This window comes from Leopardus geoffroyi, chromosome D3 (genome assembly GCF_018350155.1).
Source record: "Leopardus geoffroyi isolate Oge1 chromosome D3, O.geoffroyi_Oge1_pat1.0, whole genome shotgun sequence".
NCBI lineage: Eukaryota > Metazoa > Chordata > Mammalia > Carnivora > Felidae > Leopardus > Leopardus geoffroyi.
In genome coordinates this window covers 29,904,446-29,930,858 of record NC_059339.1, presented here as the reverse complement: position 1 = coordinate 29,930,858, position 26,413 = coordinate 29,904,446, and the positions used below count along the sequence as shown (strand labels likewise).

Below are 26,413 nucleotides of genomic sequence, written 5' to 3'. Positions count from 1 at the left end.
CGGCGGGGGGACCGGGCGGATTCCTCGCGCGTCAAACCACATGATCCCATAAAACATTCATCCGCTCCCGGCCCGCGCCGCGAGCGCCCCTCCATTCCGCGCCGCCGCCGCCGCCCTCGCCCTCCTCGCCCGCGGCCCCGCCAGCCCAGCCGACCCGGCGGAGCGGAGCGCGCCCAGCCTCGTCCCGCGGCCGGGCCGGGGCCGGGCCGGAGCGGCGGCGCCTGGATGCGGACCCGGCCGCGGGGAGACGGGCGCCGGCCCCGAAGCGACTTTCGGTCCCCGACGCGCCCCGCCCGACCCTTAAGATGAAGAGGGCGTCCGCCGGAGGTGAGTGCTGTGCCGCGCCCGATCCGGGCAGGCGGGGTGGGGACGGTGGGGGCGGCCCCTCCTGGAGCCGCAGGGCCAGGCCGGGGCTGCCGAGGCAGGCGGAAGGGTCACCGGGAGGCTGTGAGGGCCACCGCAGTGCCGCGCCGGACTGGGGCCGCGGGCACCCCGGCCCCGGGAGGGCGGAGCCCGCGGCAGGAGGAAAAGTTGCCGCTTCCCGGGAAAGTTGGCCAAGGCGGCGGGGCCGGGGGCGGCGGGGCCCTGTGGCCCCGAACTCCGAGCCCGGGCCGGGTGGGTCTGCTGGCTGGAAGGGCGGGGTCCAGCCTCGGAGCGCCCTGGCCTCTAAGGGGTTAATGAGTAGGGTTGCAGAAACGTGGGTACGGAGCAGGGGTGGGGGTACTAGGTCGCTTTCATCTTTGCCCCTAGTAGTCCGCTCAGGACCTCTGGTTTCTCTGGGGTCAGGCCGCAGCGGGATGAAATGGGGGCGTTGGCGACAGTAGAGGGCGTGGGGGGGGGGGCGGGGCTGGCCCAGCGCTCTACCCCAGGGGGTTGGCGGTGAAAGAAGGCAGCCTTAGCACCTCCACACCCGCAACCTGAGGGCCCCTTGGGGGCTCAACTGAGTGGTTCCAGAAGTGGTGGGGCTGGCAGCACCCCCTCCCTGACAGCCCTCATGGGACCCCTGGTGTGAGGTCCTGAGAGGTGGGGTCTGGAGGGTGACTTCCTATGGGGGAAATTGGGCATGCCCAGCCTGGAGGGTGCTCCCCTGGTGCCTACCCGGGCTGCCCTGCTGATGTCCACAGTGCCGCAGGCTGCACACACGTTTCCTTGCACGTGCACGTGTCTACAAGGGCTGCACACTTGTACATCGCGTGTGCACATGCATGCCAGACTGCCCCAGTGTGCCCGCGCACACATGCTGTGGATGCACATCCATGTCCTCACCCCCGCCCGCACGCCCACAGCCACACATGCGTGCACATAGCGTGCCTGCTGTGGTCTCCCTACTTGGCACATGCTGGGGCCCCTCAGTGGGACCCACTCCCTTGCCTACATGCACATGTGTTGAGGGGGAGGCTCTGGGCAGCCAGAGCTCACAGATGGAGGGGCGAGAAACAGGCTGCAGGAGCATGGCCCCACCTCTGTCTGCCTCTCCCCAAGTCCTGGGAGTCACCCCTCCACAGCCCCTTTGGGTGTGTGTGTGTGTGTGTGTGTGTGGTGTGTTCATGTGTGTGACTCAGTATGCTTCTGCACGTGTGTGTCTGCACACATGACCATATGTGCCTGTGACCACATCGGCATGTGTTTCTTTGCCTCCATTGTTGGTGCCCCTGTATGCCCAGACAGGCTGCGACCAGGTTTTACCCAAATCTTCAGCAGAGGCACTAAGGATGTGTGCTGGGGAGCTAATTCAGTGCGCCCAGCCTAGGGCATGAGGCAAAAGGGCTCCCAGACACTCCTCCCCTCCCCCCCTTACTGGGGCAATGGTGGCCGATGGGGGCTGGGACCCACCCGGGCAGGGAAGGCTCATTTCAAACCTCGAGGTCAACACAGTGACACATAGACCAGACCCTTCCCCCATGCTGTGCAGTCACTGCCACTAAGCCCAATGGGGGACAGGTATGTGCCCACACCGAGGCTGACCCAGGGTGACCTCAGGAAGACCCTGTCCCTGTGCCTTAGTATCTCCATGGTAGGAGCCTTATTGGCGAGGTGCTCTGTGGTGTCACCGGCCTCAGATGCTATGTGCGGCACTGAGGTAAGGGTGTTGGTGATCCGCTCTCACTGTGGTAAGGAGGGCCTTGGGCCCGGGCTTGGAGAGGCAGGGCCGTACTGCCTTGTCCCCCAGCCACCATCAGTGTCCTTGTCTATAGAGTGGGGACAAGTGGGTCATCCTTACAGAGTGTGTGGGAGTAAAACAGAGGGGCAGGCTGGAGGTTGGGCCCCATAGGTGGGCAGGCTGAGGAGCTGGCCATTCCTCTTTTGTAAGCCAGTCAAGGTGAGGAAGAAGCAAGTTCTATGGGAGGGACTGAGCCAGGTGGTGGTCACACCCTACCACCTGGCAGAGGGCCACTCATAAACCCTGGCTGCTGGGTGTGGGATGGCAGAACGACAGCCTGGATTTGGGTCCTGGCTTCGCCACCCGTCAGTGGTATGACCTTGGGTGTGACAGTTCACCTCTCTGTACCTCGGCCTTCTCTCCTGGGCCAGTGACATGGGCCAGTAATCCCTCACGGGTTGTTGGGGATACTTCCAGGCCAAGGTCCCCATGGGCTTCTGATGCCAGTACTTTTGCCTTCAAAATACCCAAAACATCACTCCCCACGCCACCCCAGTCAGTGGTTCCCACAAATGGAAGTCCTTACAGAAACCTTGCACTGCCAACTGGACCTCCCTTGTGCCTATTTGCAGATGGGGAAATAAAGGCCCATAGAGGTCACAGGGGAGTTGGAAAGGGGTGATGTGCAGTTGGGGGGCAGGGAGCGAGTGAAAGCACTACAGAAGGTGGGAGGTGGCCAGCAATGTGCTTCCCAAGCTGGGCAGCATCTCTGCTCTGCCCCTCACCAGCAGAGAACTCACAGAATACCTGGGCCTCAGTTTCTCTATGTGAAGATTAACAGCCAGCTGGGTGTCCTGCAGTTGGGACTGACCCTCTCTCTGTGGTCATGGATGAAAGGTAAGGGAGAGGGCCCAGTGGGTCTCAAGAAGCAAGAGGGCTTGTGGGGGTGTCTGTAGAAGACCTCCCCCCACCACAGCCTGTGCTGGGGCTCTGGAAGGCAGAAGAGGAAGTCCCTCAGTCCAAGGAACCTGAGGGCTGGCCTGAGACCCATCACAGGGCCAAGAGTTTGTTTGCTGTTACTCGCTGTGAGCAACAGACTATGAGGGCCTGGTCATGTGTGGCCCTGGCTCCCCCATGCTCACTGCACTCCAGCTCCCCTCCCCCTGCTGCCCTCAGGCCAGAGGACTTGTTCTCACCCATGAATGGTGCTGCCTCCTGGCTCCGTTCCCCGCCTTGCTCCCTGCCCCAGGCCCGAATTCATGGCTTTGTGGCATGGATGCCTGTGGCAGCTGGTGCAGCACCAGGAGGGTCCCCGCTGGTGGAGGCAGAGGGAACCCATCTCCCAGGACTGCATTTCCTGCTCTCCCGGGCCTGTGGCCAGTGTCTCCACAGAGCCTCAGTCTGTGCATCCAGAAAGGGGTCAGGAGAACAGGAGCACGAGGAAGCAGTTCCATGGTGAATGAGTGAATTGCGTTGAATGAGTGAATGGGTGTGAGTTAGTGTGTATGAGTGTGCGACACCCCTGCCCCTGAGCCCTGTTGTGGGGCTCCTGAGGGCTCTTGACTGTGCCTGGTTAATGAAGTTCGTGTCACCCCTGCCCTAGCCTGAAGGGCCCTGACTCCCAGGCAGGGCTGCCTCCCTCGGTGGCCACCTAGGGCCTGGGTCTCAAGGTCCATAATGAGCCAGCCTGGCTGTCCCCCGCTCTCCCTCCAGCTGTGCCACAGCACTGGCCCCCAGCCCCCCCTTCTCTCTCAAGGTAACCCCTCAACAACCTTGACACCTCTCTGTGTCCCCCACCCTGTGTCCCAGCTGCCTCATCCCAGACACTGCGATTGCTCCTGATCTGTTTACTCAGACACCCGTTCATTTACTCACTCATTTGTCCCTGTTTGGAACCAGGCAAATAAGGGGATGTGATCCTTGCCCTCCTGAATTTATAGGACTCAATGCTTTAAAGGACAGCTGGTCACAGAGCCAAAACTGGAAGCCCAGCCAGAGGGTGGGCATGCTGTCCACACCCGCTCTATCTCCCCAGGCCGTCACTGGCATGTGTGGGCCCAGCCGGGTGTTGTGTGCTGCAGTTTCTTCTTTTGTCGCTGTATTTTAAACATATTGCACGTCGGGAACTATTCTTGTGCATCATGGGTTTACTGGTGTGTGTGGAATCCCTTCCTGAAGATTCGCCATCACTTATTTATCTGAACCTGCCTCAGTCTCTCACAGTGTCCATGGTCCTGGAGCTGGCCCTCAAGGAGATGCATTTAGTGTATGCCCCCAGTGTCCTCAGTGCAGGACTCCACGGGTCTCCCCCAGGGTGTGACCACAGGCCCCCTCCCCTGATGGTAGCAAGCCCTGATCCTCACCCCCTCCCAACATTTTATGGACGGGCTCCCTGGGCCTCTCCCTCCCCTGGGGTAGGGTTTCTCACTGGTAGTGGTGGAATCTGCTTCTAGGCTTTGATCAGGACTCTGACTCCAAGGATGGCCCTTATGCAGCTGGGCTTTGGGCTACCTCTCTCCTACCCCCTTCTCACAGCCTCTGCCCTCAGCTGGCAGCATCCTGACAGTCCTGTCTCCCTGTCAGGGAGGGCCCTCTGCCTTGGGCCCTCTGCCTTGCCCTGCTGAGCGAGGATGGGGGATGGGCCCTGCGGCACCATCCTACACCCTTGATCACTCCACTTGCTCCAGGACAGGGCAGCCAGGCCCGGGAGGTGGAGCTTAAAGGCAGGACTTGGGGCAGACCTCCTGGAGGGGCTGTGGAAGGTGCTGTGTGGGCAGAGGCCAGGAGCTTGGGTTGGCTCAGGTGGGTCTGACAGGCTGTGAGCCCCATCTGGGCTTGGCATGCGGAGCTGGGCCAACGGTGATACGGGGAGCCCAATTGGAGGGGCTGGGGTGTCAGGAGCTGACCCAGCTTTGTTCAGGCAGCTCGCCCGGCACCCTGGGGGTGCTCCTGTGCTCGCTGGTCAGCACTGAGGCGTTCCTAACTGGCCATCACAGATCACACTCCGTGTAATTGAAGTTCCACAGAATGTTGGTGCGGATTGAACAAGGGTTTTGTGGTCAAGCAAATTTGGGACTGGCTGGGTTAAGTGGCACTGACAGAGCTCCTTTACTGCGGGGTGTCTCGGAGCCTCAGGTTTGCAAGTGGATTGGGCAGGGCCTCTGATAGGCACCCCATGTGACATGATTCAGGGACTGCTGTGCCCAGAAACTGTTTTGGGCATCAGTGGCTCAGATTCCTCGGAGGGCCTGGGAGGGGGACCTTTGGGCCCCTAGTAAAGGCTCCAGGGATGGGTGGGCCATCCCACACAAACCCTGCAGCCATGGCACTGGTGGGTGGAGGGACCACGCTTCTCCTGGCAGTGTGAGGCAATGTGCAAATTTAACCTTTGGGTTTATGACTCTATTTCTTTGCAGCAAATGTCACGGGAAATGTCAGGCTGAGGCTGAAACTGGTGAGGGGCCCATTGAGGAAGGGGATGGCGTGCCCAGGGGCTCAGGCCAAGACAGAGCTCTGGGTCCCTCACCTCCTCCAGGGAGCCTTCTCAGATTGCCCTTTCACTTGCCTGGGCCCAGCTCTGTGTCCTCCATCTGTCCCAGTTATTGTGACCTTGTTGAGATGTTGCCTTTATTCACCTCCTGCTGGGGCCCAGATGGGGCAGGCTCAGGGACCTGCCAGAAGTCTCCCCATCCTGAAGTCTGGGCAGGCGTTGGATCAACCTGTGCAGTGCCGGCTCACTCTGTGACCTTGGGCAGCACCCGCCCTTTCCTGGTCACCAGAGGCCTCATCCATAATCAGCGCCTGTTGACCAAACGTGGTGCTTCTAGTTCAGTGCCTTTGTGGGTAGGAAAATGCTCCAAGTCTGAGGCGAGTAGGGTGCTGGGCTCTGGGGGAGACAGGTGGGGGCTGGGTGGCTGGCTCATGGTGTCATGTGGCTGCTCCAAGCACACAGTATGTGCTCCATAAAGAGCAGGGACAGTGAGCAGACATGAAAGGAGGGGAGGTGGGGGGTCTCAAGACCAGCTTGGGAATCCAGAGCCCCCAAACTTACTTACCTCCCTACCCACTCCAGCAAGGCCAGCTCTGGGGCCTGGTTTGACCTGTCATAGAGTTCTACTCTGGCCCTCTGGTCCCCATGATTGCTTAGTAAGTGTTTATTGCCTCCTTGCTGTATGCCAGGCCTATGCAATTGAGCAGGGATCTCAGGCCCCTATGCTGCCCTCACCCAGCAACTCCACATCTCTTTCCCCTGCATGTGGAGTTCCACTGGAGTTACAGGTCCCTCAGACCCAGTCGGTCTGGTGGTCATTACCCCTGTACCACCTGCCTTCTACCCCCATCATCCACACCCCAGGCCCAGGGTCTTTGCTGCCTCCCATCCTCCAAAACAAGTCCAGTGTCCAGTTGGGCTCCAGGGAGGTCCATCCCCTTTTATCCCTCACTGAGGGCCTGTTGCAAGCCAGCCCCCTCCCAGACCTATGGCCACAGATGCCCACAGCTGCCTGCCTGCCATCTTGTCCTCCATTCAGGCTCTGAGATGCTTTCTGTAACATGTTACCTGACAGCCAAGCTCCTCCTGCTTAAACTCTGCCATGTCTAGATGAGCCCCCCTTGTTTTCAGGGCCTGGGCCAGGAAGTCTCATTTGGGAACCTTGTCTTCTACTCTCAGTGGGAGAGGCCCCCAGTTTCTGGTCTCAGCACCTGACATGCATACCTGTGCCTGCCTCCCCATCTCCACGTCCCCAAGTCCAGCCCAGACCTGGCACTGGGATACAGGGAGCCATGAATGGTGGAGCAGCCTCACGGGCAGTGACTTGAGTCAGTTCCCAGGAGACACAGGAGCTGGCAGTCATGGCCCTTGGGGATGGCTGCTGGGTGTCAGGTACAGACCAGTTGTCTGAGGTGGCTGCAAGAGGGCAGCCCCCCTCCAGGACTCAGATGAGCAAAGTCTTGGGTCTAGAGAGAGACAGAGATGCCAACCTATAGGGGATCCCCTCCAGGCAAAAGCCGGGCAGGAAGTGTCTGGCATTGGGACCCTCCTGGCTTTAGCCCAGAGCCAGCTGAACACCTGGGTGTGTCACTCACCTTCTGAGTCTTTCTGTCAAAGTGGGGAGACTCTGAAGAGGGAGTCAATGTTGAGTGCTGCCCCCAGGGCCCAGCCCTTCATGGAAGCTTGATTGTCCCATTCAGATGGAACTTCCTGTGGAAATAGAGGCTGGTGATGGGGCTTCTGGGGCCCTCATTGGGTCAGGGGGCCTCCACCTCGCAGGGGACCCCTCAGGTTCCCAAGTCCTTTGAAGCGACCCTGCCCTGGGCAGGGGTGGGGGGGGGTCTGTGGTGTAACTCAGGAAGCAGGGTGTACAGCCACTGTACTCCTGAAGCAGAAGCCTCTGTTGAGCCATGGGAGCACAGAGGAGGAGCCCCCGCCGGGGCCTGCCACTCCCCGTCAGTCCTGTAGCCATGAGGGTCCTTGCCACCTGTCCCAAGGGGAGTCTGTGACATCACTTCATACCAAGGGGAGCCAAGTCAGAGGTCAAGGTGGGACGTGCAAAAATCCAGGCAAGGCCAGTGGCAAGGGAGTCTGGAGGGGACGCTGGGACCCATGTAAAGCACCTCCACTTCTCAGCGAGGAGCCCACATCCCAGCAGGGGCCTGGGTCAGATGGGCACTGGGCCTGGTCACTCCATCCTGACTTAGAACGAAATTCAAGGTTTCTCTACCTTCACAATGTGGAGACTTCTGCCCCACAATTCATTTTGCAGCAGCTTTGTGGTCTGGTGGAAGGGGCACCCCATGGTCATTGGGCAGGGTGGGGTGCAGGCAGAAGAAGGGTGGGCCACCTGCCCCCAGGGTGTAGCCTCCAGCCCAAAAGCACCTCCCATCCCCAAACACATGGGTAGAAGCAGAATTACAGAGAAAGGCCAGTCCTGGCCAGTCACCAGAATGGGCTGGACACCACATCACAGCAGTCTTGGGAGGGCTGTGGGCCCCAAGGTCACACAGGATGCTCGCACCTAGCTCTCTCACCTGCCTCCACAGCACACCGCAGCCAGGAACTGGGAGTGGGCCCTAGTGCTCTGTCCTGCCCCCCCCCACCCTTCCCAGAGCCCTGCCAAGTTCCTCCTACAGCTCTCCACTGTCCACTTCCCTCCGCCATCCCGCTCAAGGTCTCCCTGCTCTCCCAAGACACACTCAGCACCCCTCTTGTCCTCAGAGAGCACAGAGCTGGCTAGTCACGCCCCTGCCCAGCCCCACCCCGAGGCTCCATGGGGCTTCCCAAGGGATGAAGCTGTGTGAGGCAATGGCCAATGAGCCTGGTGAGAACTCAGCTCTTAGGTCTACTTGGGAGCTGAGACCAAGACCCCAAGGCCATCTGAGGAAGGTACAGGACTGTCACTGCCCCACTGGCAGTGAGCACTTCTCACCCCAGGGCATGGGTGGCTTTCCCCACATGGCAGGAACTGATGAAGGAGCTAAAGGGTGCCCTGGGGCTGTGGTTCCTACATATGGCCTTGCAGGTGACCCCCCAGCCCATCCTCTGGGCAGGATCCTCCCCACCTTTGATGGGGTTAGCTAGGCAACAAGATGTACACCAGGGGTAGGGGCTGGGTGGAGGGGACCTGGGCAGGTCCCTGAGGGTCACTTGTTTCTCCTTCCATTCTCTTTGGTTAAGTGTTTTCTAGCCTTTAGTTTGAGGCCAGCCCTGTGTTGGGCCCAGCCCCAGCGGGAGGCCAGCCCACTGCTCTGTGTGCTCCCGGCCGTATGACATGTGGCCCCTGCACACCTGTCATGTCCAGGCTGTCTTTCATCTCCCTGCCTCAGCCCCAATTTATGTCAGGCAGAGGCTGACACGGGGACAGGTGTGACAAGTGTCTGGCTTCCTGTTCGAAAATTGGCAAAAGAAAAACTCTCCCCATAAAGATATTCCATCTACATACCTCCCGGATGTCACTGAGAGGACCCGTCACTGCCGAGACAGATGGTGGCCCTAATGGACTCCATTCTTTACCTGCTGCTGGAGTCACAGCCCATCCCCCGGGGATGGCCCGAGGCAGGTTGTGGCAGTGTGTGTGTGTGTGTGTGTGTGTGTGTGTGTGCGCGCGCGCGCGCGCTTGCGCATGCACTTCAGTGCCCCTATGGAGCCCTCATTGATGCCGTGGTTGACTGCTCCACCCCCACTCCAGATTACAGGAAGCCTGACATAGACATGACCTTCCCCACCAGTGATTAAGGAGGCCTGGGGGGTGGGGGCGACATGTTCCTAGATAGAGCAGCCTGTAGGAATTAGGGAGGGAGGGCCTACAGACCTTCATCCTCAGGCCCTTGCCGCTCATTTCCTGCCATGTGGCCAGCACCAGCACTGGTAAGTTCACTACCCCTACACTACCCCAAGGCCCAGGTGGAGTCAAGACCTGCTTGGCGTGTAACTCAATGCAGGACCCCTCAGGCCTAGCTGTGCTTCTTCCCTGCCAGGTACCCCATGGTGGGAGCCCATGGCTGAGACCCTGACCAAGCTCCAGGTCTCTACTTATTCACCTGCTCCTTAAATGGCCCCATTGGGGCTGAGTCCAGCATTGGGGGTGGGTGTAAGAATGGACGGATGCCTCAGGCAAGGCTGCGGTGTGGGAGGGGAACAGATTGGGAAGGGTCCTCTTCCAAGGGCTGGCATGGTGGGACTGTGAAGAGAAGAGCCCTTCCAGGAGGATGTGTTGGGATAGGGCAGGCATTCTGGAAAGGGAAACTGCCTACACAAAGGCTCATGGAAGCCACAGGATCCAGTGCACATGACAGAATCAGAGGCTGGAGTTAGGCCAGGTCAGGCACCAGCATGCCCTTTATAGCTGTGACTTGACCTCCCTTCTGTCAGGTGGGGGCAGTGGGTCCCTGCCGGGGGGTGATATGACCCCACAGGTGGGCTATGAATTTTCTGTACCCACTGTGCACCACCCCTGAGTGGGCTGTGGGGTCTCTCCATACCCTGTGAGGTGGGTCTTGGTATCTCCATTTTCCAGGTGAGGAAGCAGGTCCCAAGAGGTTGGAAGACCTGCCTGAGGCCCCAGAGAGGCAGAGGCTGCACCAAAGCCCTGGCCTTTTTCTCCAGCCATCCTGCAGGGCTGGCTGTGGTGGGCGGGGACCCCATGGCATGGGAGTCTTGGAAGGGGGTCCTGCTGCCAGGGCACTGCCTCATTCACCCTTCTTAGGGCAGGGCTTCCCCATCCAGTGTTGGTACATGAGACCAAATAAACCAAACTAAAAGCATTTCTGATTTTACTGGTTTGTGTGCATTGTAAAAAAGATCTGGGAAAATATATCAGATGTAAGAAAGAAGTTGTATTAGTCAGCTCAGGCTGTCATAACAAAATGCCACAGACTGGGTGGCTTAAACAACAGAAATTTATTTTTTCACAGTTCTGGAGGCTGTAGGTCTGAGATCAGGGTGCCGGTGCGGTACGGTTCTAGTGAGAGCTTTCTTCCTGGCTTACAGATGGCCACCTTCTCACCATGTTCCCATGTGGTGACAGTGAAAACAAACCCCCCACTGTCTCTTCTTATAAGGGCCCTAATTCCATCGTGTGGGCCCCACCCGCATGACATCATCTAGGTGCCCATCTCTCAAGGCCCTTCCTCCAAATACCGTCACACTGGGGGTTAGGACTTCAACATAGGAATTTGAGGGAGACACAAACATTTCTGTAGCAGAAATGAAATTGCCTTTGACTTCCAGGTGCTGTTGCCACATACTCCCCACGGGGATATCAGTACCCCATAGGCTGTCTGGGCCTGCACATCCTCAGGGAATTCTGTTCCCACAGCCTGGAAAAGTCTGCAACTTGCCTGTAGTGGTGGACATTTCTTACATTCATGTGACAAACATCTATGGTGTGTGCTAGTCACCAGGTGTGGCCCTGTCCCTGTGGAGCCCACAGTCCATGGGGGCAACTGACAGAAGCAAGCAACATGGAGACCTGCTCAGTTGACCAGCGAGGTGTGTGGTTAAGTGGGCACCCTGGCAGTGGAGGAAGGTGTGGGGTATTAGGGACCCACGTCCACCCAAGTGCCCCCAAACCCCTGGGGATTTATCAGGTTCTCAGACCCAACTTCCTCATTTCACAGATGACCAACCCAGACCCGAGAGGCAAGGTCACTGGCGGTGCCTAAGCTGAGCTGGGCAAAGTGGCTGAGCTGGGAGGTGCCCTGGCCTCTCAGGCCTGTAGCAGCCATGATGGGACAGGGAGGCAGCTGGGGAGGAGTAGGAGTGGGGATAGGTGGGCACAGCCTGGTTTCCTGCAGCCTGGGCTGGGAGGGAGGCAGCTGACTGACTGCAAGGTTTTAAGTATGCATTTCCGGGAAGAGGTCTGCGCTGGCACATGCGCCAAAGGCGCCCTGTTCCCTGATCATCTGCTTCCTCCTCTGCACAGGGCTCTCCTGGCCCCATGTGAGGCCACCAAGGCTGCAGGGCCTATTTGAAGGGGGCCTTCAGAAGTGCAGTCTTTCTTACCTTTGCTTGGCAGTTACCGAGCACCTGCTGAGTGCAGCCCCTCACACAGATCAACAGACAATCATGTTGAGCCCCTGGGAGTTGGGGACCTGCCAAGGGCACTGTGGGGCCGGTGGGGGGCCCAGACCAGGTCTGACTGACCTGGGCCTCATTTCATGCTGGAGACCCTCATGTGTTGAACTGGAGGAGGAGGGAATGAGGTTGGGGAAATCATTAAGAAAATATGTAAGAAAAAGGAAAATGCCTTTTCAGGTTTGATAAAGTTGAACCATCATTGGCCTGGGTAGGAGTCCAGCCGGGCACTGGGTATGTCCTCTGTGAGGATGAAAGATCAGGCTAGCCCTGGCCTCAGGGTTACATGGTGGTGGTGGTGGTGGGGGGGTGGTGAGTGGAATGTGGCCTGCAGATGGCCCCCTGACCCTGATCATCCAGCCATGCCCACCCATGCCTGTGGTGGTCTCCAGTAAGGGCCTGGGCTTTCAGGGGCTCCTCTCCTGGCCTGATACTTCTTTGGCTGCGTCTAGTGGGGTGGGCTGGGCCTCTTTCAGCACTTCCAGCAGGTGTTGGAGGTAGGGAAAGGCTGTGCCGGAACATCTGCCTTGACCCTCCCAGATCCCAGGGGCAGGTGCTGAGGAATAAGGCCGCCTTCCCTAGCCCCTGCCCCCAGGGCAGCCAACCCCCTCCTGCATGCCAGCTCCTGGCGCATCAGCCTCAGGAAGTAGCCGAAATACACTGACCTGCTTTTCCAGGAGGCAGCGGCGCCTGGTCCTCCCACCCTCACTGGTGAGAAGCCGCCAACAATTTCCATCCCAAATTGATTTCAAATAAGGAAGAGTTATCACACACAATCATATAGGAATAATTTATCACTCGTTAATAAAAGAGCAATTACTTATTCACGTTGCCCCTGCCTGTGTGCCACGGGTTCCTTGGCAGAAATGTAATTGGGGCTCTCACTGAAGCCGAGGAAAGCCTGTTTGCACTCAGCCAAGGTCAGGGCAAGCCCTCCCCAAGAGCCACAGACCCCCACTCCGGAGGTACCATGTGCACACTGCCCCTGCCGGATTTACCTGCTGGGCTTCCCGCTCATGGGGGTCTTGCATCTGTGAACTGGCAGCAGGGTAGAGGTGAGGAGGAGCTAGGGTAAGGCTTTGTCTGACTGTGGAAGGTCTGAGCACACAGCTGAATTTTCAGGCCAAAGCTGTCCTGTCAAGTGTCTAAATAGCAGAGGCCTCTGAAGCCAAGAGCCCGGAGTGTCCCTAGAGTTGGGTCGCAACCTTGATGACCGTTGGCAGAGCATGATGCCGAAGAGCTTTGTTCAGGGCCATGGAGATGCAGCTCAAGAAATCACAGTCCCACTTTGTCCTCCTACACCTCAGACATGCCTGCTTCTAGACCACATTCATCTCCACCTTCTGGCAGATACACTTTCTCTTTTTTTATTTATCTCTATTTCTGACATTTCAGTGCCAAATATGCAGCCATTTTGAAAAGATAAAATGGTCGACCATATCTTGGTCAAAGTTAAAACCTGCACCCAGACCTCCAGGGCTAGTCTGGAGAATCGGCTTGCTCTGTCCCAGCCCCTGTTCCTCCTTGAAGGCAGCCACTGTTCCTGTTCCCTGTGTTTCACATTTCCATGCCCCCTCTTCTCTAGTATACTTCCTAGTATGGTTGTCTCACTACCATTAGCTAAATTCATAAACAGTGTTTCTCAACCCAGGTCACATAAATGCCCTTCACCACCCCACCACGATTGGGAGTGGGTACTTTGGTGGCCTTTCTACTCTTGTATGGCCTTTGGTTTTCCTGGATTTACAATTGACTCTATCTTTTCTCTCTTGTCCCGTCCACTACCCTGTGCTTACTCTTCTTCACCTCAGGTGCTCTACTGGGTCTCTCATTTAAACCTGGAGGTGTGACCCCAGGCTTCTGTCTTGCTGCCCCCACATGGACCAAGCATGCTTTGGCCCCCTCACAACTCCCCAGCAGACTTCCCAGCATCACCCAGTGTTTCCTGGGCCGCATATTTTCCTCTTTCAGGGTTTATATCCTAGTTTTGGCTGAAGCACATCCCCAAGTAACTCTCTAAGGAAGACACAGTGAAGAATCATTCTGTGAGTTCTCATATGTTAACAAACCTATTCAGGCTGGATTGGCCTGCTCCAGAATTCCATATTGAAAATAATGTCCCTTAGAATTTTGAAGCCATTGCAATTTTGTTATCTTCTTGACATCCAGTGTGCTGTAGAGAGGTCTGATGCCACATTGCTTTTCCCTTGGGAGCTCTTTTGACCCCGCGCCCAGAGGCCTAAAATCACATTGTGAATGTCATCTATTATGCTAGGCACTTGCCCAATGGAGGGCCAGGTCTTCAGGTCTAGGAGATTTTCTGGTATTATTTCTTTGATAACTTTTTTTCTCTTCTATTATCTCTGTTTCAAATAGATATTTGACCTATATTTGTCTTCTGAATCTCATCAATTTTTTTTCCTTCTTTCTCTTTTTGTTTTTCTTTCTAGAAGACTTCCTTGACCTTGTTTTCCTTCTATTGATTTTTTGGTAATTTTAGCAATTCTATTTTTAACTTCCAGGTACTCTTCTTATTTTCTGATAGCTCCTTGTTCATAGCACACTGTTCTTGTTTTAAATCTTCTCCTATCCCTGAGAGGAAACTGATTAGATTTTTTTACCTAATTTTTATCTATTCCCTGCACTGTCTCTGCTTTCTCTAGAGTTGTTTTCCCTACAGTCTGCATTGGAGCCTCTTTCAGATACCTGGTTTTCTGGGCACATGTTCTAGGGAAGCACTATTGAGAATGGAGCTTATCAACTGGCAGGTTTGGGGTGATCAGGTGGGAGCCCCCAGAAGCCCATGGTGGAGACCCTTTCTCTGGGTGTTTTTCCAGAGGAGCAGCCCCCATCTTCCTAGTCCTTGTCCCTCTTACCATATACTCCATCACCATCATCTTGGCTCCCGAGAAGGAGGAATGAACACCTGTTTCTAACATGGGTGGTAGGTGGGTAAGGAGGAGAACTACCGAGTATGCCAGTATTGCATGAGAAGCAGCAGCAACTTGAGGTCATGCTGAGCATAGACAGGATCTCTCATGAGACGAGTCACACTGTGCTGGGCTCCGGGCCTGTCTGTGAGCCTCCTCACTCCACTGAGGCTGAACCTGGCAGAGAGGGTGGGGGAAGCGGTTCTAGGCATCCTTACAGTACAGCCTGGTTGCTGGGCCCTCTTCCCACACCCATTCTTCTGCCTGGACTCAGCCTCTCCTGGAGAAAGCAGGGCCATCAGGCCAGGCTGGAGTGGTCTCATGACTGCTGGAAGCAGAGCGATCAGTATGGCTCTGGGATGCCACCTCTGAGCTGTGGGCCTTGACTCCCCAGGTCCCTTACCTGAGATGGGGCTGACTAAAGGTCTTCTGGGAAGGTGGGACCCCAGCCACAAAGCTGGAATCATCTCAGGGTCCCAAGAAGGCAGGTGCTATCCTGCTGTCATCCTCATGTCATGGGTGTGGAGACAGTCTCACAGCCAGCCAGCAGCTTCTCCAGCCACTCCATGAAGGAGTACAGAGCAGCTCACATCTGAGCCTGGGACTACCAGACTCCGGGCCCACCAACTCAGGGAACAATAAGCTTGGGCTGAGGACGAGGTGCAGTAGGGGTCAGGGAGCCCAGAGCATAGGGGGTGTCCTCAACAGCTGGCCCGCTATGGGGGGAATAGCTGTCTCTCTACTTTATGGATCTCTAGGGCTCAGGGTCTGTTTTGGTCACCTGGGGAAATGGCAGGAGTTCTTAGACCCTGTCCCCTGTCCTCAGCTAGTGTGTGTGGTCACCTCACCTCAGTAAGCTTCAGTACCCTTGTCTAAGGAGTAGGATTGATGGTCATCCCCTTGCTATGCTGTGGGATGTTGTGAGACCTCAGGAAGTCTGTGCCTTGGGCAGTCCCAAGGAGGCCAAGGGTTCATCTCTCCCCTCTCCCTTCCTCTTCCCTGGTGCTGGGCCCTGGGTGGACTGACAGGGCCTCAATGGGAGACATTCTTGGCCAAGAAGCCCCACGCAGCCTCAAGGCACCGATGCTGGAATGGGCATCCTGTGGCCCTACTCAGGGGTGTCTGGTGTCCACCCTGTGCTGGCCTGCTGCTCAGTCACTTCTGGGGCTCCTCACTCTTGTGTGAGGCTTACTGCACTCCAGATCAGCCTCAGGTTGGTCCCAGGTTTGTCTTGGCTGCCTGTGATCTGAGATCCTTGCGCATGGCCAGTGTGATGATGATGGCATTGGTGACAAGGATCATGGGCCTCCACAGTCCATTTTCCATTCAAGATTCTGGCCAGGGGTCCACAGGATGATCCAAGGAAGCCTGCTTACAAGGAGGCCCCCTCACTCCACTGCCTCTCTCCTTTTCTGGACAGAGTCATCTCACATTTACTTTTTCTTTGTTCTGAAGATTCTGTCAGCCCAGGCCTCGACCTTAACCACCTGGGAAGTGCATCATACCTGACCTGCCATGTCCCCTCCTCCCAGCCCAAGTGGACAGGCTAATGGTAGAGGGTCAGCAGGCTGCCCTCAGGGTGACCTGGCCACAGAGTCCCTAGAGGAGGGCACAGGGTCCCAGTGTTGTTGGATTGGCATGGAGAGAGTTGTGGCCTAGAGACCACCCCCCCCAGCCTGAAACCATCCTCCTTAGATGTGTCTCCCTGAAGCACAAGCAGGTGCCACAGGGATCAGTGCCTCCCACCACCACCCCATTGCCTGGGGACATCCTTCCTGTGCTTCTTACAGCCAGTTTTGTTTGTCAGTGTTGTAAGTGCCCTCTTTGATGTGTGTTTGACCACTAGTCCGTCAACAGCCTCTTTAATAAAATCATTGTTTCTCTTTTGACCTGCACACCATTTTGGGGTCACTCTCCCTCCTTCCCCCTCTCCAGCCCCGCAAGAGGCCACCAGGCTCTGTCCGTCCCAACAGTGTGGTCTCAGCAGGACAGTGGCCTTCTCTGATCCTTGGTTTCCTTTTCATTAGGTGGGGGTTCAAATGACCTCCAAGAGACCACTGTGAGGGTGAAGGCAGCAACATCCACACGCAGCAGGTGCTCTGTGTGCTCCAGTCACAAGCCAGGTCAGCAAACTGTTTCTCAGAAGGGTCAGATCCTGAACAATGTCAACTCTGTAGGCCACAAAATGCATCGGGACTACTCCACTCAGCCATGGTAGTGCTAAAGTGGCACAATAAACACCCAGGTGTGCCCATATGTTGATAACCTATTATTTACATACCTAGACAGGCAGTGGCTGGTGGACTGGTTTGCCAGATGCCGATAGAACAGGAGGCACCAGGACCCATCAGCTCTGATGAGGGTTTCACTGATCACCTGAATGTGGTGCCCTGGCTGGTGGTGACCCAAATGGGAGCATCTCATTCACTGCCTCTGGAAACCCTCGTCCCCTTGAAAGGGCCAGACTCCATGGTCCTTCCTATCTGTCTCTCTCCAGGGGTGCTCACCAGCCCCCACTGGGCTTCTCTGTGGTCTCTCTGTGCTGCCCCCATCACCACCCTGGCTTAGTTACAAAACCCCCGAGCAGCCTTCATACTTTACACACCTTCCTGAGGCCTGACTGCCCTGGTCAGGGGTGTTTGCAATATCTCAGCTGTCCTGGGCCAGCTTGGGTTGGCTGCAGTCCAGCTGCTCCCTCAGGACTAGGGCTGATCCAAGGCAGATGGCCAAGAGGCAAGACTGGCTGATCCCAGAGGGTGAGGGGGTACAGGCCTCCCGAGACCTGCACTTGTCTTTTCAATACTAGAATAAATCCCACTCAGGCAGAGGCCACCTGCCTGCCTTGCCAGTGATGTTTGACAAGTGCCCAGGGCTCCAGAGCATGCGGGGATATGCCCTCCTGTCTTCTCCCACTCCAGAAGAGAGCAGACCCTCTGTAGCCCTGCGTCCTGGGAAGAGCTCCCCATGTCTGTCTGGTCTCATCACAGCAACCCTCTGCTATTTGGCCGACTCACTCACCTCGGCCCTGGTAGTCGAAGGCCCAAAAGTGTCCTCTTGTTGTGTACTCCTATAGTGTGCACCCGAGTGTGTGTTCCTATAGCATGCACCACAAACGTACATTCCTGTAGCATGCACCCCAAGTGTGCGCGCCTGTAGCATGCACCCCATGTGCTACTACTGTGTGTACCCACATGTGTGTTTCTATAGCATGCACCCTGAGTAGGTGCCCCAGGTGTGTATTCCTGTAAGTGCCCCCAAGAGTGCACTCCTGCACTGTGTCTGCCCTATTGGAGGCTGATGCTCTGGGCCTCGCAGGAATGGTCAGCTTCTGGCAGGTAACAGATGCAGTGTCCTGGGAGGAGATGGGATGTATTGGGGTGGGGACAGGACCCAGCACTCTTGGCCCTGCCAGGCTAGGCACCCAGTCCTGGACAAGAGCTGGCAGTGGAAAGGGGTCAGGGAGGGCAGATGGGCATGGTGACAGGTATGTGGAAGTGCAGGTCCCAGGCCCCAACACTGGGAGTGCCCTGTTCCTGAGCCCTGCTGTGGGGGGAGGCAGGGGCATATTGGCCACTCACTAATTCCTCATTAACATCCTCTGGGGACTCAAGCCCACACTGGCCTCCAGATTGAATTAGTTGAGGGACCAACCAATGAGCAGTTGTGGAGACAGATTCTGCAGATAATTAGGCAGCGGGTGTTTGTTGGTGGCCTGATGGAGGGAGGTAGGGGATGCCCACCTCCTATAAGGGAGGGGATGGCTGAATCCCTGGAGTGAGGGGGGTGTGCCTTGTGCCCTGGGCAGGTTTTCAGCTGAACAGAGCCTCCAGATGCTGGCATCATCAGTCCCCAGTGTGGGTCTCCCTGGGGTGGGGGCCAAGGGAGATGGGCATCAGGTGGAAACATGGCTGGACAGGGTGAGTTTCCAGAGCCCTCCGGTCCAGCAGCCCAGCCTTGACCAAGGATGGATTCCCAAGGCGTGGTCACTGGACCAAGAATCCTACTCATCAGAGGGTCTGCCTGGATGCTCACCCTAGCAGTGGGCTCTGGGGCTCCTCCCCTGGTGACCCCTGATGTCTGGGGCCGGGTCAGGGCTCCCCGGCCCCTTAAATCCCCCATGTAGCACATGCTATGCAGCAGAGTGACCAACGATGGTCAGCCTGCTCTTTGACCATAAGTGTTATAAACCAGGAACTGGTCTTGTGCTTACAGTGTTCAGTGCTGCCCCTATCATGGGGTGTCCCCTTAGGAACACACCCCTAGGGTGAGCTGTACATCCAGAGCCTCCACCTCACAAGTGGGCCAAACTCCTCCCCTGGCAGTCTTTGCTTCTTAGATTTGAAAGGAACCCAGGGCCCTCCCATGTACTGTGTTGGCTGTAAATTTTAAGAGGGACTATGGGTTTGGGGTGGGGGTGATAAGCTGGGGATGGGGGAGTGTTAACTCTCCACTGCCAAGTGAGGCCTTTCAGTGACTGAAAGGCCTTCTAGTCCTGGGGCTATGAGCAAGTGGCTTCCCCTACCAAACCTCATTTTCCTCCCCTGTAAAATAGGAAAATAAAGTAGGCCCCTAGGAGGGTTCACTAGACCTCTGTTGGTCCTAAGTCCACCTGTGCACTGAGTGCATTCAGGAGGCTGGTCCTGCTGGCTCTGCCCGTGCTGGGCCTCAGTTTCCCCCACTGCACACAGCTTTGCCTATTGGAACTGCTCAGCCCTGGGTCCAGTGTCCTCCTTCCCTGGCAGGTGACCTTGCCTGTATCGACCTGGCCTGCCCCTGCAACTGCCTCCCCGAGAAGATCAATAAGGAGTGGGGCCTTGAGGGGCATGACCGGCAGCAGGGGCTGGCAGCCACCCCACCCCCAAGAGATGCAGGCCCCCTCAGGTGTGGGCTGCCACCCTCCTCCCCCTAGAGCCAGAGAAGGGGCCTAGGAAATGCCATGGGCATGCACACTGCCCCCTGCACCTGTCTATGGGCTGGAGGACAGACAGAAGGTGGGAGGTGACTGTGAGTAGGGAGTAAAGACCGAGGGGGACAGATGGACGACTGAGGGGGAAGGTGGGTGGGTGGTGAGCCAAGCACTGATAGAGGGCTGGAAGGGATGGGGAGCAGTCACGGGACAAGAAAGAGTGAGTGTAGCACTGCTGGGGTGCCTTGACCCTCTGCGGTGTGTGGACGCCACCAGCCCCCCACCCCCGCCTGGAGCTATTTCTGGCCTCGGTGTGCTGAGCTGTGGCCTCCTGTTCTGCCGTGTAACTGCGGTCTGTGACGTGACCCTTCTCGGGACGTTCTTGGTGATTGAGAGGGTCCTGAGCTGACCAATGTCCTGGCTGTGCTACAGCTGCCCAGGCCTTCCACAGCCTACTGACCCCAGCCTCTTGGGGGGGGGGGATTGGGGGGCAGGTAGCAACTCAGATCCTCCATGGAGATGTCCCCTACCTGCCACAGATGACACAGGAGGGAGCTGTATACCTCCTGGTGCCTGCCCACACCCTCGCAGACTGGGCTCCATTCCTGTGGAGGCCACATAGTGGCTGCTTTTCAGGCTTGGGCTGGACACGCCTTCCGGCCCTTCTGGGTGGCACCGTGGCCGCTTCTCTTTCCCACCTTTTCCCCTGGACCATCTCTGGGTGGGAGAAGTCCAGGGCTTAATCACTCTGCCTCAGTTTCCTAATCTGTAAAATGGGTTTGTGATAGTATTAAAAGAATTCTTATGCAGCTCTGACACATGGCTTTTATGCTAGCTCGTAGACCCTCGTAATGCCCCCTTGAATAGGGTGTTTCTGCCACCCCATTGCAGCGGGGAGGCCCAAGGACACTGAGCCTGTGCTCTGGGCAACCAAGGCTGCCAGCCCTGTGCTATCTCTATGACCTCACCAGGGGAGGGGAAGAAGTGTCCCATAGGATCTCAGGGGTGCTGCACCTGCATACCTCAGCCCAGGGTAGAGGGCTCTGAGAGCAGTAGAGGCCAGGGAACACACCAAAGACATCTCCTGAGCCTGCAGCCTCTGGCAATCCCTGCTTCTGAGCTGCTGACCTCAGCAGCCGCCTGCCCGCTGCCCACTGGCTCCTGCAGCTGCTGGTGAGTCCCCAGAAGCCTTCTGCCCCTCCTGGCTCCCCTCCCTTCTCCCCACCTTTCTTCTTCCTCTTCCTTCCTCCCCTCCACCCCTCAACCCCATTCAGTGACCATGAAGGAGAACCTGGGCCCTTTGCTGCCCAGGAGCTGGGGCAGGGTGAACAGTGCAGGTGCTCTTTAGGCACCTGGGCCACACCCAGGCCTGTTGGGATTTTGGCTGCATGGCCTCATCAGCTGTCCTTCCTGTCCCATCTATGGCTGCCCTGGTGGGAGAGGCCCTGAGCAGAATCTAATCATTGCCTCCCTCCATATCCTCCCAGGCAGGAGTGGCTTGTCCTTCCCCAATGGTGGCCTTTGTGCCATTGCCACTGCTCCTGAGGCAGACCTGAGCTAAGGTGGGAGCCCCTCCCATGACCTCATGGGGAGGGCACTGTAGAAGACCCCTGGAAGGGCCATTCTGCACTGAGGCCTAAGGAAAGAGGAGGCAAGAATCAGCCCCAGGGATGGCAGGAGGGTGATTGGTCTGGATTTGTGCAAAGCTCAGGTGGCCTGGCGGCCTGGTATGGGAGCGTGACTCACTGTGGTTTCTGCGTGGGGGCCAGGGTCATGGCAGGGCTGTTTTCTTGTCACTTGTTTGGAGGTGAGCTGGTATTGAGTGCTTACTGAGAACAGGAGCCCAGTGAGGCTGGGCATGAGTGGGAGATGGGGCTGAGGGGATGGGACAAGGGGATGGGCTGGGAAGACAGATGGGGGGACCAGATGGGGGACAAGATGGAGAGGCCTTTTTAAGATTCTGAGGGGTCAGATGAGTGACTGGGCCCAGCCCCTGGGGTGGGGTCAGGGAATACCATCCTGCAGCCTGGCAGGGCCTTCTGCGTCCCTAGGGCCCCTGCTATGAATATGAACACAGGCCGCAAAGTTGGGTTTGATTATCTCATAAAAAGATGCCCCCTCTGCTTGCTCAGCAGAGGGGTTGCCATGGAGACCAGCAGACAGGCCCCAAGGGGGTCCAGGCTGGAGCCAATTACTGTGGCTGCAGTGAGGAGGCAGCCCACCACTGGCCACTGCACTGACAGCAGGTCCATGCAGAGGGACCAACCCTCAGAAGTTGGTTTCCGAAAAGCAGTTGGCTCAGCGGGAATGGAGCCATGTCTGCTCCTGATGCCGGATTCCCGGCAGGGCTGAGCCACACGGCTGCCCTGCCACTTACCCCCATGGTGTGGCTCAGCCCTGGAGCCTTGGGCCATTCTCAGAGTGGGTGTAGCCCCAAGCACGTGGCTTACAGCCTCGTGGGGGCCCAGACTGGGGAGGGCTGGAGGCTGGAGGAGTGGCTGGTTCTGGTGAAGTCAGCTGAACCTGACACCAGCTGAGCTCACAGACCATGGCTCCAGGCCTGACAGCCACCGGACAGCTCAGACGGTGATGTAGCAGGCGTGGTGATGATGGGTGACTGCTGACATAGCCTGGTTGGTGGTGTGGCCCGGTTGATGACATTGGCACAGTAGCGTGGTTGGTGACATGGCACATCCGTGGTAGTGAGGTCCAGAGCCCAGCCCGGTGAGTACCCGGGGCCCCCATCCCACCCTGCCCCACTTCTTCCTCTGCTGTGAGTCCTCAGGGACAGGAAGTGCTGTTTTCATAGCATAGTTACATCCGGTGGCAGGTGAGATGCTGGTGAGAGCTGGCATGATCAGGCCCGACTTGCCCAAGAAGCCCCATAAGGAGAGAGCTTGGAGAGGATGTCAGCAGTTTAAATAGAACAGCTGGCTTAGATGCCCCCTCACAGCCTCCCATGCATGGCCAGCCTGGGGAAGGGTGCCCTAGGCTTGGGGAGTTCTGGGCCAGGCCTGCCTCTCTGGACCCCCATCCCGGGGCTGCCATGTACCCAGCCGCTAACAAATGACTCGGCATGGAGGCCGGCAGAACACAAGGGACAGAGGAATCCCCCAGGATGTGGGGCACACTCCAAGAGGGCACACTCCTTATGCCCAGCTGGCCTTGCTCAGGCTCTGGGCTTGGGGCATGCATCTGCACCAGCCCAGGCAGAGAGAATCCAGTGTGGTGAGGGACCCAGCATGAGTGGGGGTCCCCAAGGTCACAGTTCTGGGTAGGGGAAGCTGGCCCACAGGCCTCTCCTTCCTCCCACCCAGCTCCAGCCCCAGCACTTAGCCGGCCTCATGTCTGCAGAATCCTGCTCTTAGCTAACTGCCAAGAAAGGTGTTAGCTGTCAATGCAGGTGTTAGCTGTCAACGAAGGTGTTAGCTGATAACTCAAGTGTTAGCTGATAAGCCATAACCCTCCCAGGGGGATTCACATTTTAATAGACTCACTCCTGAAGGAGAAAAGACTCTTTGGCATTCAAAGAGGGGACTCTAATGGTGGGATGATAGGCAGTGAGCTTCGTATTGGGGTGTGTGTCCCTGCTGATGAGACCAGGGTGGATACAGCGTACCAGGAGTATAGGTCTTTGGTGAGGCCGTGTGTGTGTGTCTGGCCCCCAGATACGGGGGGAGGGCATATGAGGAATTATGCAGACATCGATTGGCTGGGAAGGAGTAAGCTCCTCACCCGGGGAGGAGATCAAGCAGAGAATGAGGCCGAGGGGAGGAGGCTGCAGGAGGAGTTCCATGCCAAGTCAGGATGTGTGGAGGAGGGAGCAGCCTGTCTGGAGGGGGCTCACAGGGTAGGCAGGGCTGCACCCCTGCCCTTAGGCATCCAGGCTTCTGATCCTGTGAGAGTAGAGTTACTCTGGAGTCTGCTGTGCCTGTAGCAGTTTCATGTGCCCTGTTGGTGGGACCCAGACCCCCTACAGGAGGGCCACTGGGGGTTGTGGCTCCTGGCTCTAAGGCTCTTGTGGTTTCCTCATTAAAGCACAGCTCTCTGCAGTGGCGAGGCCTCCTCAGAATCCAGGCAGCCCAGGAGCTCCAGGGGCTCTGGAGCCTGGGAAGGGGGCTTGGACAGGGCACAGGGTCTGAGCCACAGCCCCTCCCTTCCTGCAGCCTGAGAGGGCCCTCAGGAGGGGCTGCTGCGGAAGCTACTGGAAGTCCTGCAGCTGGCTGCCTGGCAGGCCTGGGAGTGAGCCTCTGCTCTGTGTGAGCTTGGCCTGCCTGATCCTCAGTGTTTATACCAAGGGCCTCTTTCCCAGACTGGTCTGTGGGCTGGTGGGGCAGGGGACAGGCTAGGGACAGTGCTGGGACTGATGGGAAGGGTGGGCAGGTCCAGGGATTCACTGGAATCTCAAAAAGGTATTTGCAGGCATGAGTGTTTATCTCAGGAGGCCTTTAAATGGGCTTTGGTGGTGACCCAGGTAACCCTAAGTGGCTGGGGTGCAGGCATGGCAGCTTGTGTGTTTGAGCGCTGGGCAGGGTGGCAGGGTGGCATGGGAACCAAGGTGAGGTTCCTCGGTGCAGAACATGTAACTCCCCTGGCAGGTTTTGGTGAAGTGGTTTCTGTGTGGCAGGTGGAGCAGGGATCACAGCACCTGAGTTTTCAGGAGTGACAGCATGTCCTAGGTCCGGCTCTAGGCCCTCCTGAGGCCCTGTCTCAGGGGCCAGCCTGGCTCCAGCATGACCCCCATCCTCACAGGGCCCTCTGCCTGTTAACCACCTTCTCCTCTGCCCACAGGGAGCCAGCTGCTGGCCTGGGTGCTGTGGCTGCAGGCGTGGCGGGTGGCAGCACCGTGCCCAGGTGCCTGTGTGTGTTACAACGAGCCCAAGGTGACGACGAGCTGCCCGCAGCAGGGCCTCCAGGCCGTGCCCACTGATATCCCGGCCGCCAGCCAGCGCGTCTTCTTGCACGGCAACCGCATCGTGCACGTGCCCGCCGCCGGCTTCCGTGCCTGCCGTAACCTCACCATCTTGTGGCTGCATTCGAATGCACTGACCCGCATTGATGCTGCTGCCTTCACCGGCCTAACCCTTCTTGAGCAGCTGGACCTCAGCGACAATGCACAGCTGCGTGCCGTGGACCCCACCACGTTCCATGGCCTGAGCCGCCTGCACACGCTGCACCTGGACCGCTGCGGCCTGCAGGAGCTGGGCCCCGGCCTGTTCCGTGGCTTGGCTGCCCTGCAGTACCTCTACCTACAGGACAACAGTCTGCAGGCGCTGCCAGATGACGCCTTCCGCGACCTGGGCAACCTCACACACCTCTTCCTGCACGGCAACCGCATCCCCAGCGTGCCTGAGCGCGCCTTCCGTGGCCTGCACAGCCTCGACCGCCTCCTTCTACATCAGAACCGTGTGGCCCATGTGCACCCGCATGCCTTCCGTGACCTCGGCCGCCTCATGACGCTCTACCTGTTTGCCAACAACCTCTCTGCACTGCCCGCAGAGGCCCTGGCACCCCTGCGTTCCCTGCAGTATCTGCGGCTCAATGATAACCCCTGGGTGTGTGACTGCCGGGCACGCCCGCTCTGGGCCTGGCTGCAGCAGTTCCGAGGCTCCTCGTCTGAGCTGCCCTGCAGCCTGCCCCCACACCTGGCCGGCCGTGACCTCAAGCGCTTGGCTGCCACCGACCTGGAGGGCTGTGCTATTGCTGCCAGGCCCTCCCGTCCCATCCGGACCGGCGGGCCTACTGATGACGAGCGTCTGGGTCTGCCCAAATGCTGCCAGCCTGATGCCATGGACAAGGCCTCAGTGTTGGAGGCTGGCAGTCCAGGCTCAGCCGGCAACGCGCTCAAGGGACGTGTGCCATCCGGCGACAGCCCACCAGGCAATGGCTCTGGCCCACGGCACATCAACGACTCCCCCTTCGGGACCCTGCCTGGCTCAGCTGAGCCCCCACTGACCGGGATGAGGCCCGAGGGCTCCGAGCCACCAGGGCCCCCCACCACAGGCCCTCGCCGGAGGCCAGGCTGTTCCCGCAAGAACCGCACCCGCAGCAGCCACTGCCGTCTGGGCCAGGCGAGCAGTGGGGGCGGTGGGACTGGTGATGCAGAGGGCTCAGGCGCCCTGCCCAGCCTCGCCTGTGGCCTGGCCCCCCTAGGCCTCGCACTGGTGCTGTGGACGGTGCTTGGGCCCTGCTGACCGGCCACCGATCGTGAGGCCGTTCTCAGCAGTCAGGTGTGTGTACATATGGGGTCCCTTCCATGACGCCAGCCAGCACCAGGCGGCAGGCCCTCCCTGATGGACACCTCCCGCCCACCCACCCCATCTCCACCCCATCATGTTTACAGGGTGCAGCGGCAGCGTTTGTTCCAGAACGCCACCTCCCACCCGGATCGCGGTATATAGAGATATGCATTTTATTTTACTTGTGTAAAAATATCGGAAGACGTGGAATAAAGAGATCTTTTCTTAAGCTATGGCCTCTCGGGCTGGGGTGCTGTGGGCAATGAGAGGCGTGTGGGTCCCAGAGGTGCAGCCCTGCGTCAGTCACAGGCACACGGAGGCCCCGAAAGGGGAGGGATTTGCCAGGTAGTGCAGGCTGCCATTTCACTCCAGTAGCACCCAATGATGGTCAGCGGGGATGTGTCATGCCCCTGCCCTCCACCCTAGCCATGAAGGCTAACATCAGTATGCCTTGGCCACTTACCCTTCTAGCTAGGCTGACAGTGGCATCTGCCCAGGGAGAAGTGTTTGTCCTGCACAGAGCCCACAGGAGAAAGATGAGGCTGCCTTTGTGGGGGATGTCTGTTCCAGTGCCACACAGAGTCCCCGGAGCTCCTAGCCTTCCACCCTAGCCAGCGCCGCCGCTCCCCAGCTCCATATGGGTTGGGTGTAGGTAGACAAGGTGGC

The 26,413-nt window shown here is 58.0% G+C and overlaps 1 protein-coding gene across 1 annotated transcript; it reads left to right on the top strand.

Annotated features, from left to right (window-relative positions):
* RTN4R (reticulon 4 receptor) lies at positions 1 to 25,976 on the top strand. Its single transcript, XM_045457408.1, has 2 exons — positions 1 to 327; positions 24,300 to 25,976. Exons 1-2 carry the CDS (start codon positions 306 to 308, stop codon positions 25,700 to 25,702), a joined length of 1,425 nt encoding a protein of 474 aa, XP_045313364.1. The 5' UTR covers positions 1 to 305; the 3' UTR covers positions 25,703 to 25,976.
* The last annotated feature ends 437 nt before the right edge of the window (positions 25,977 to 26,413 follow it).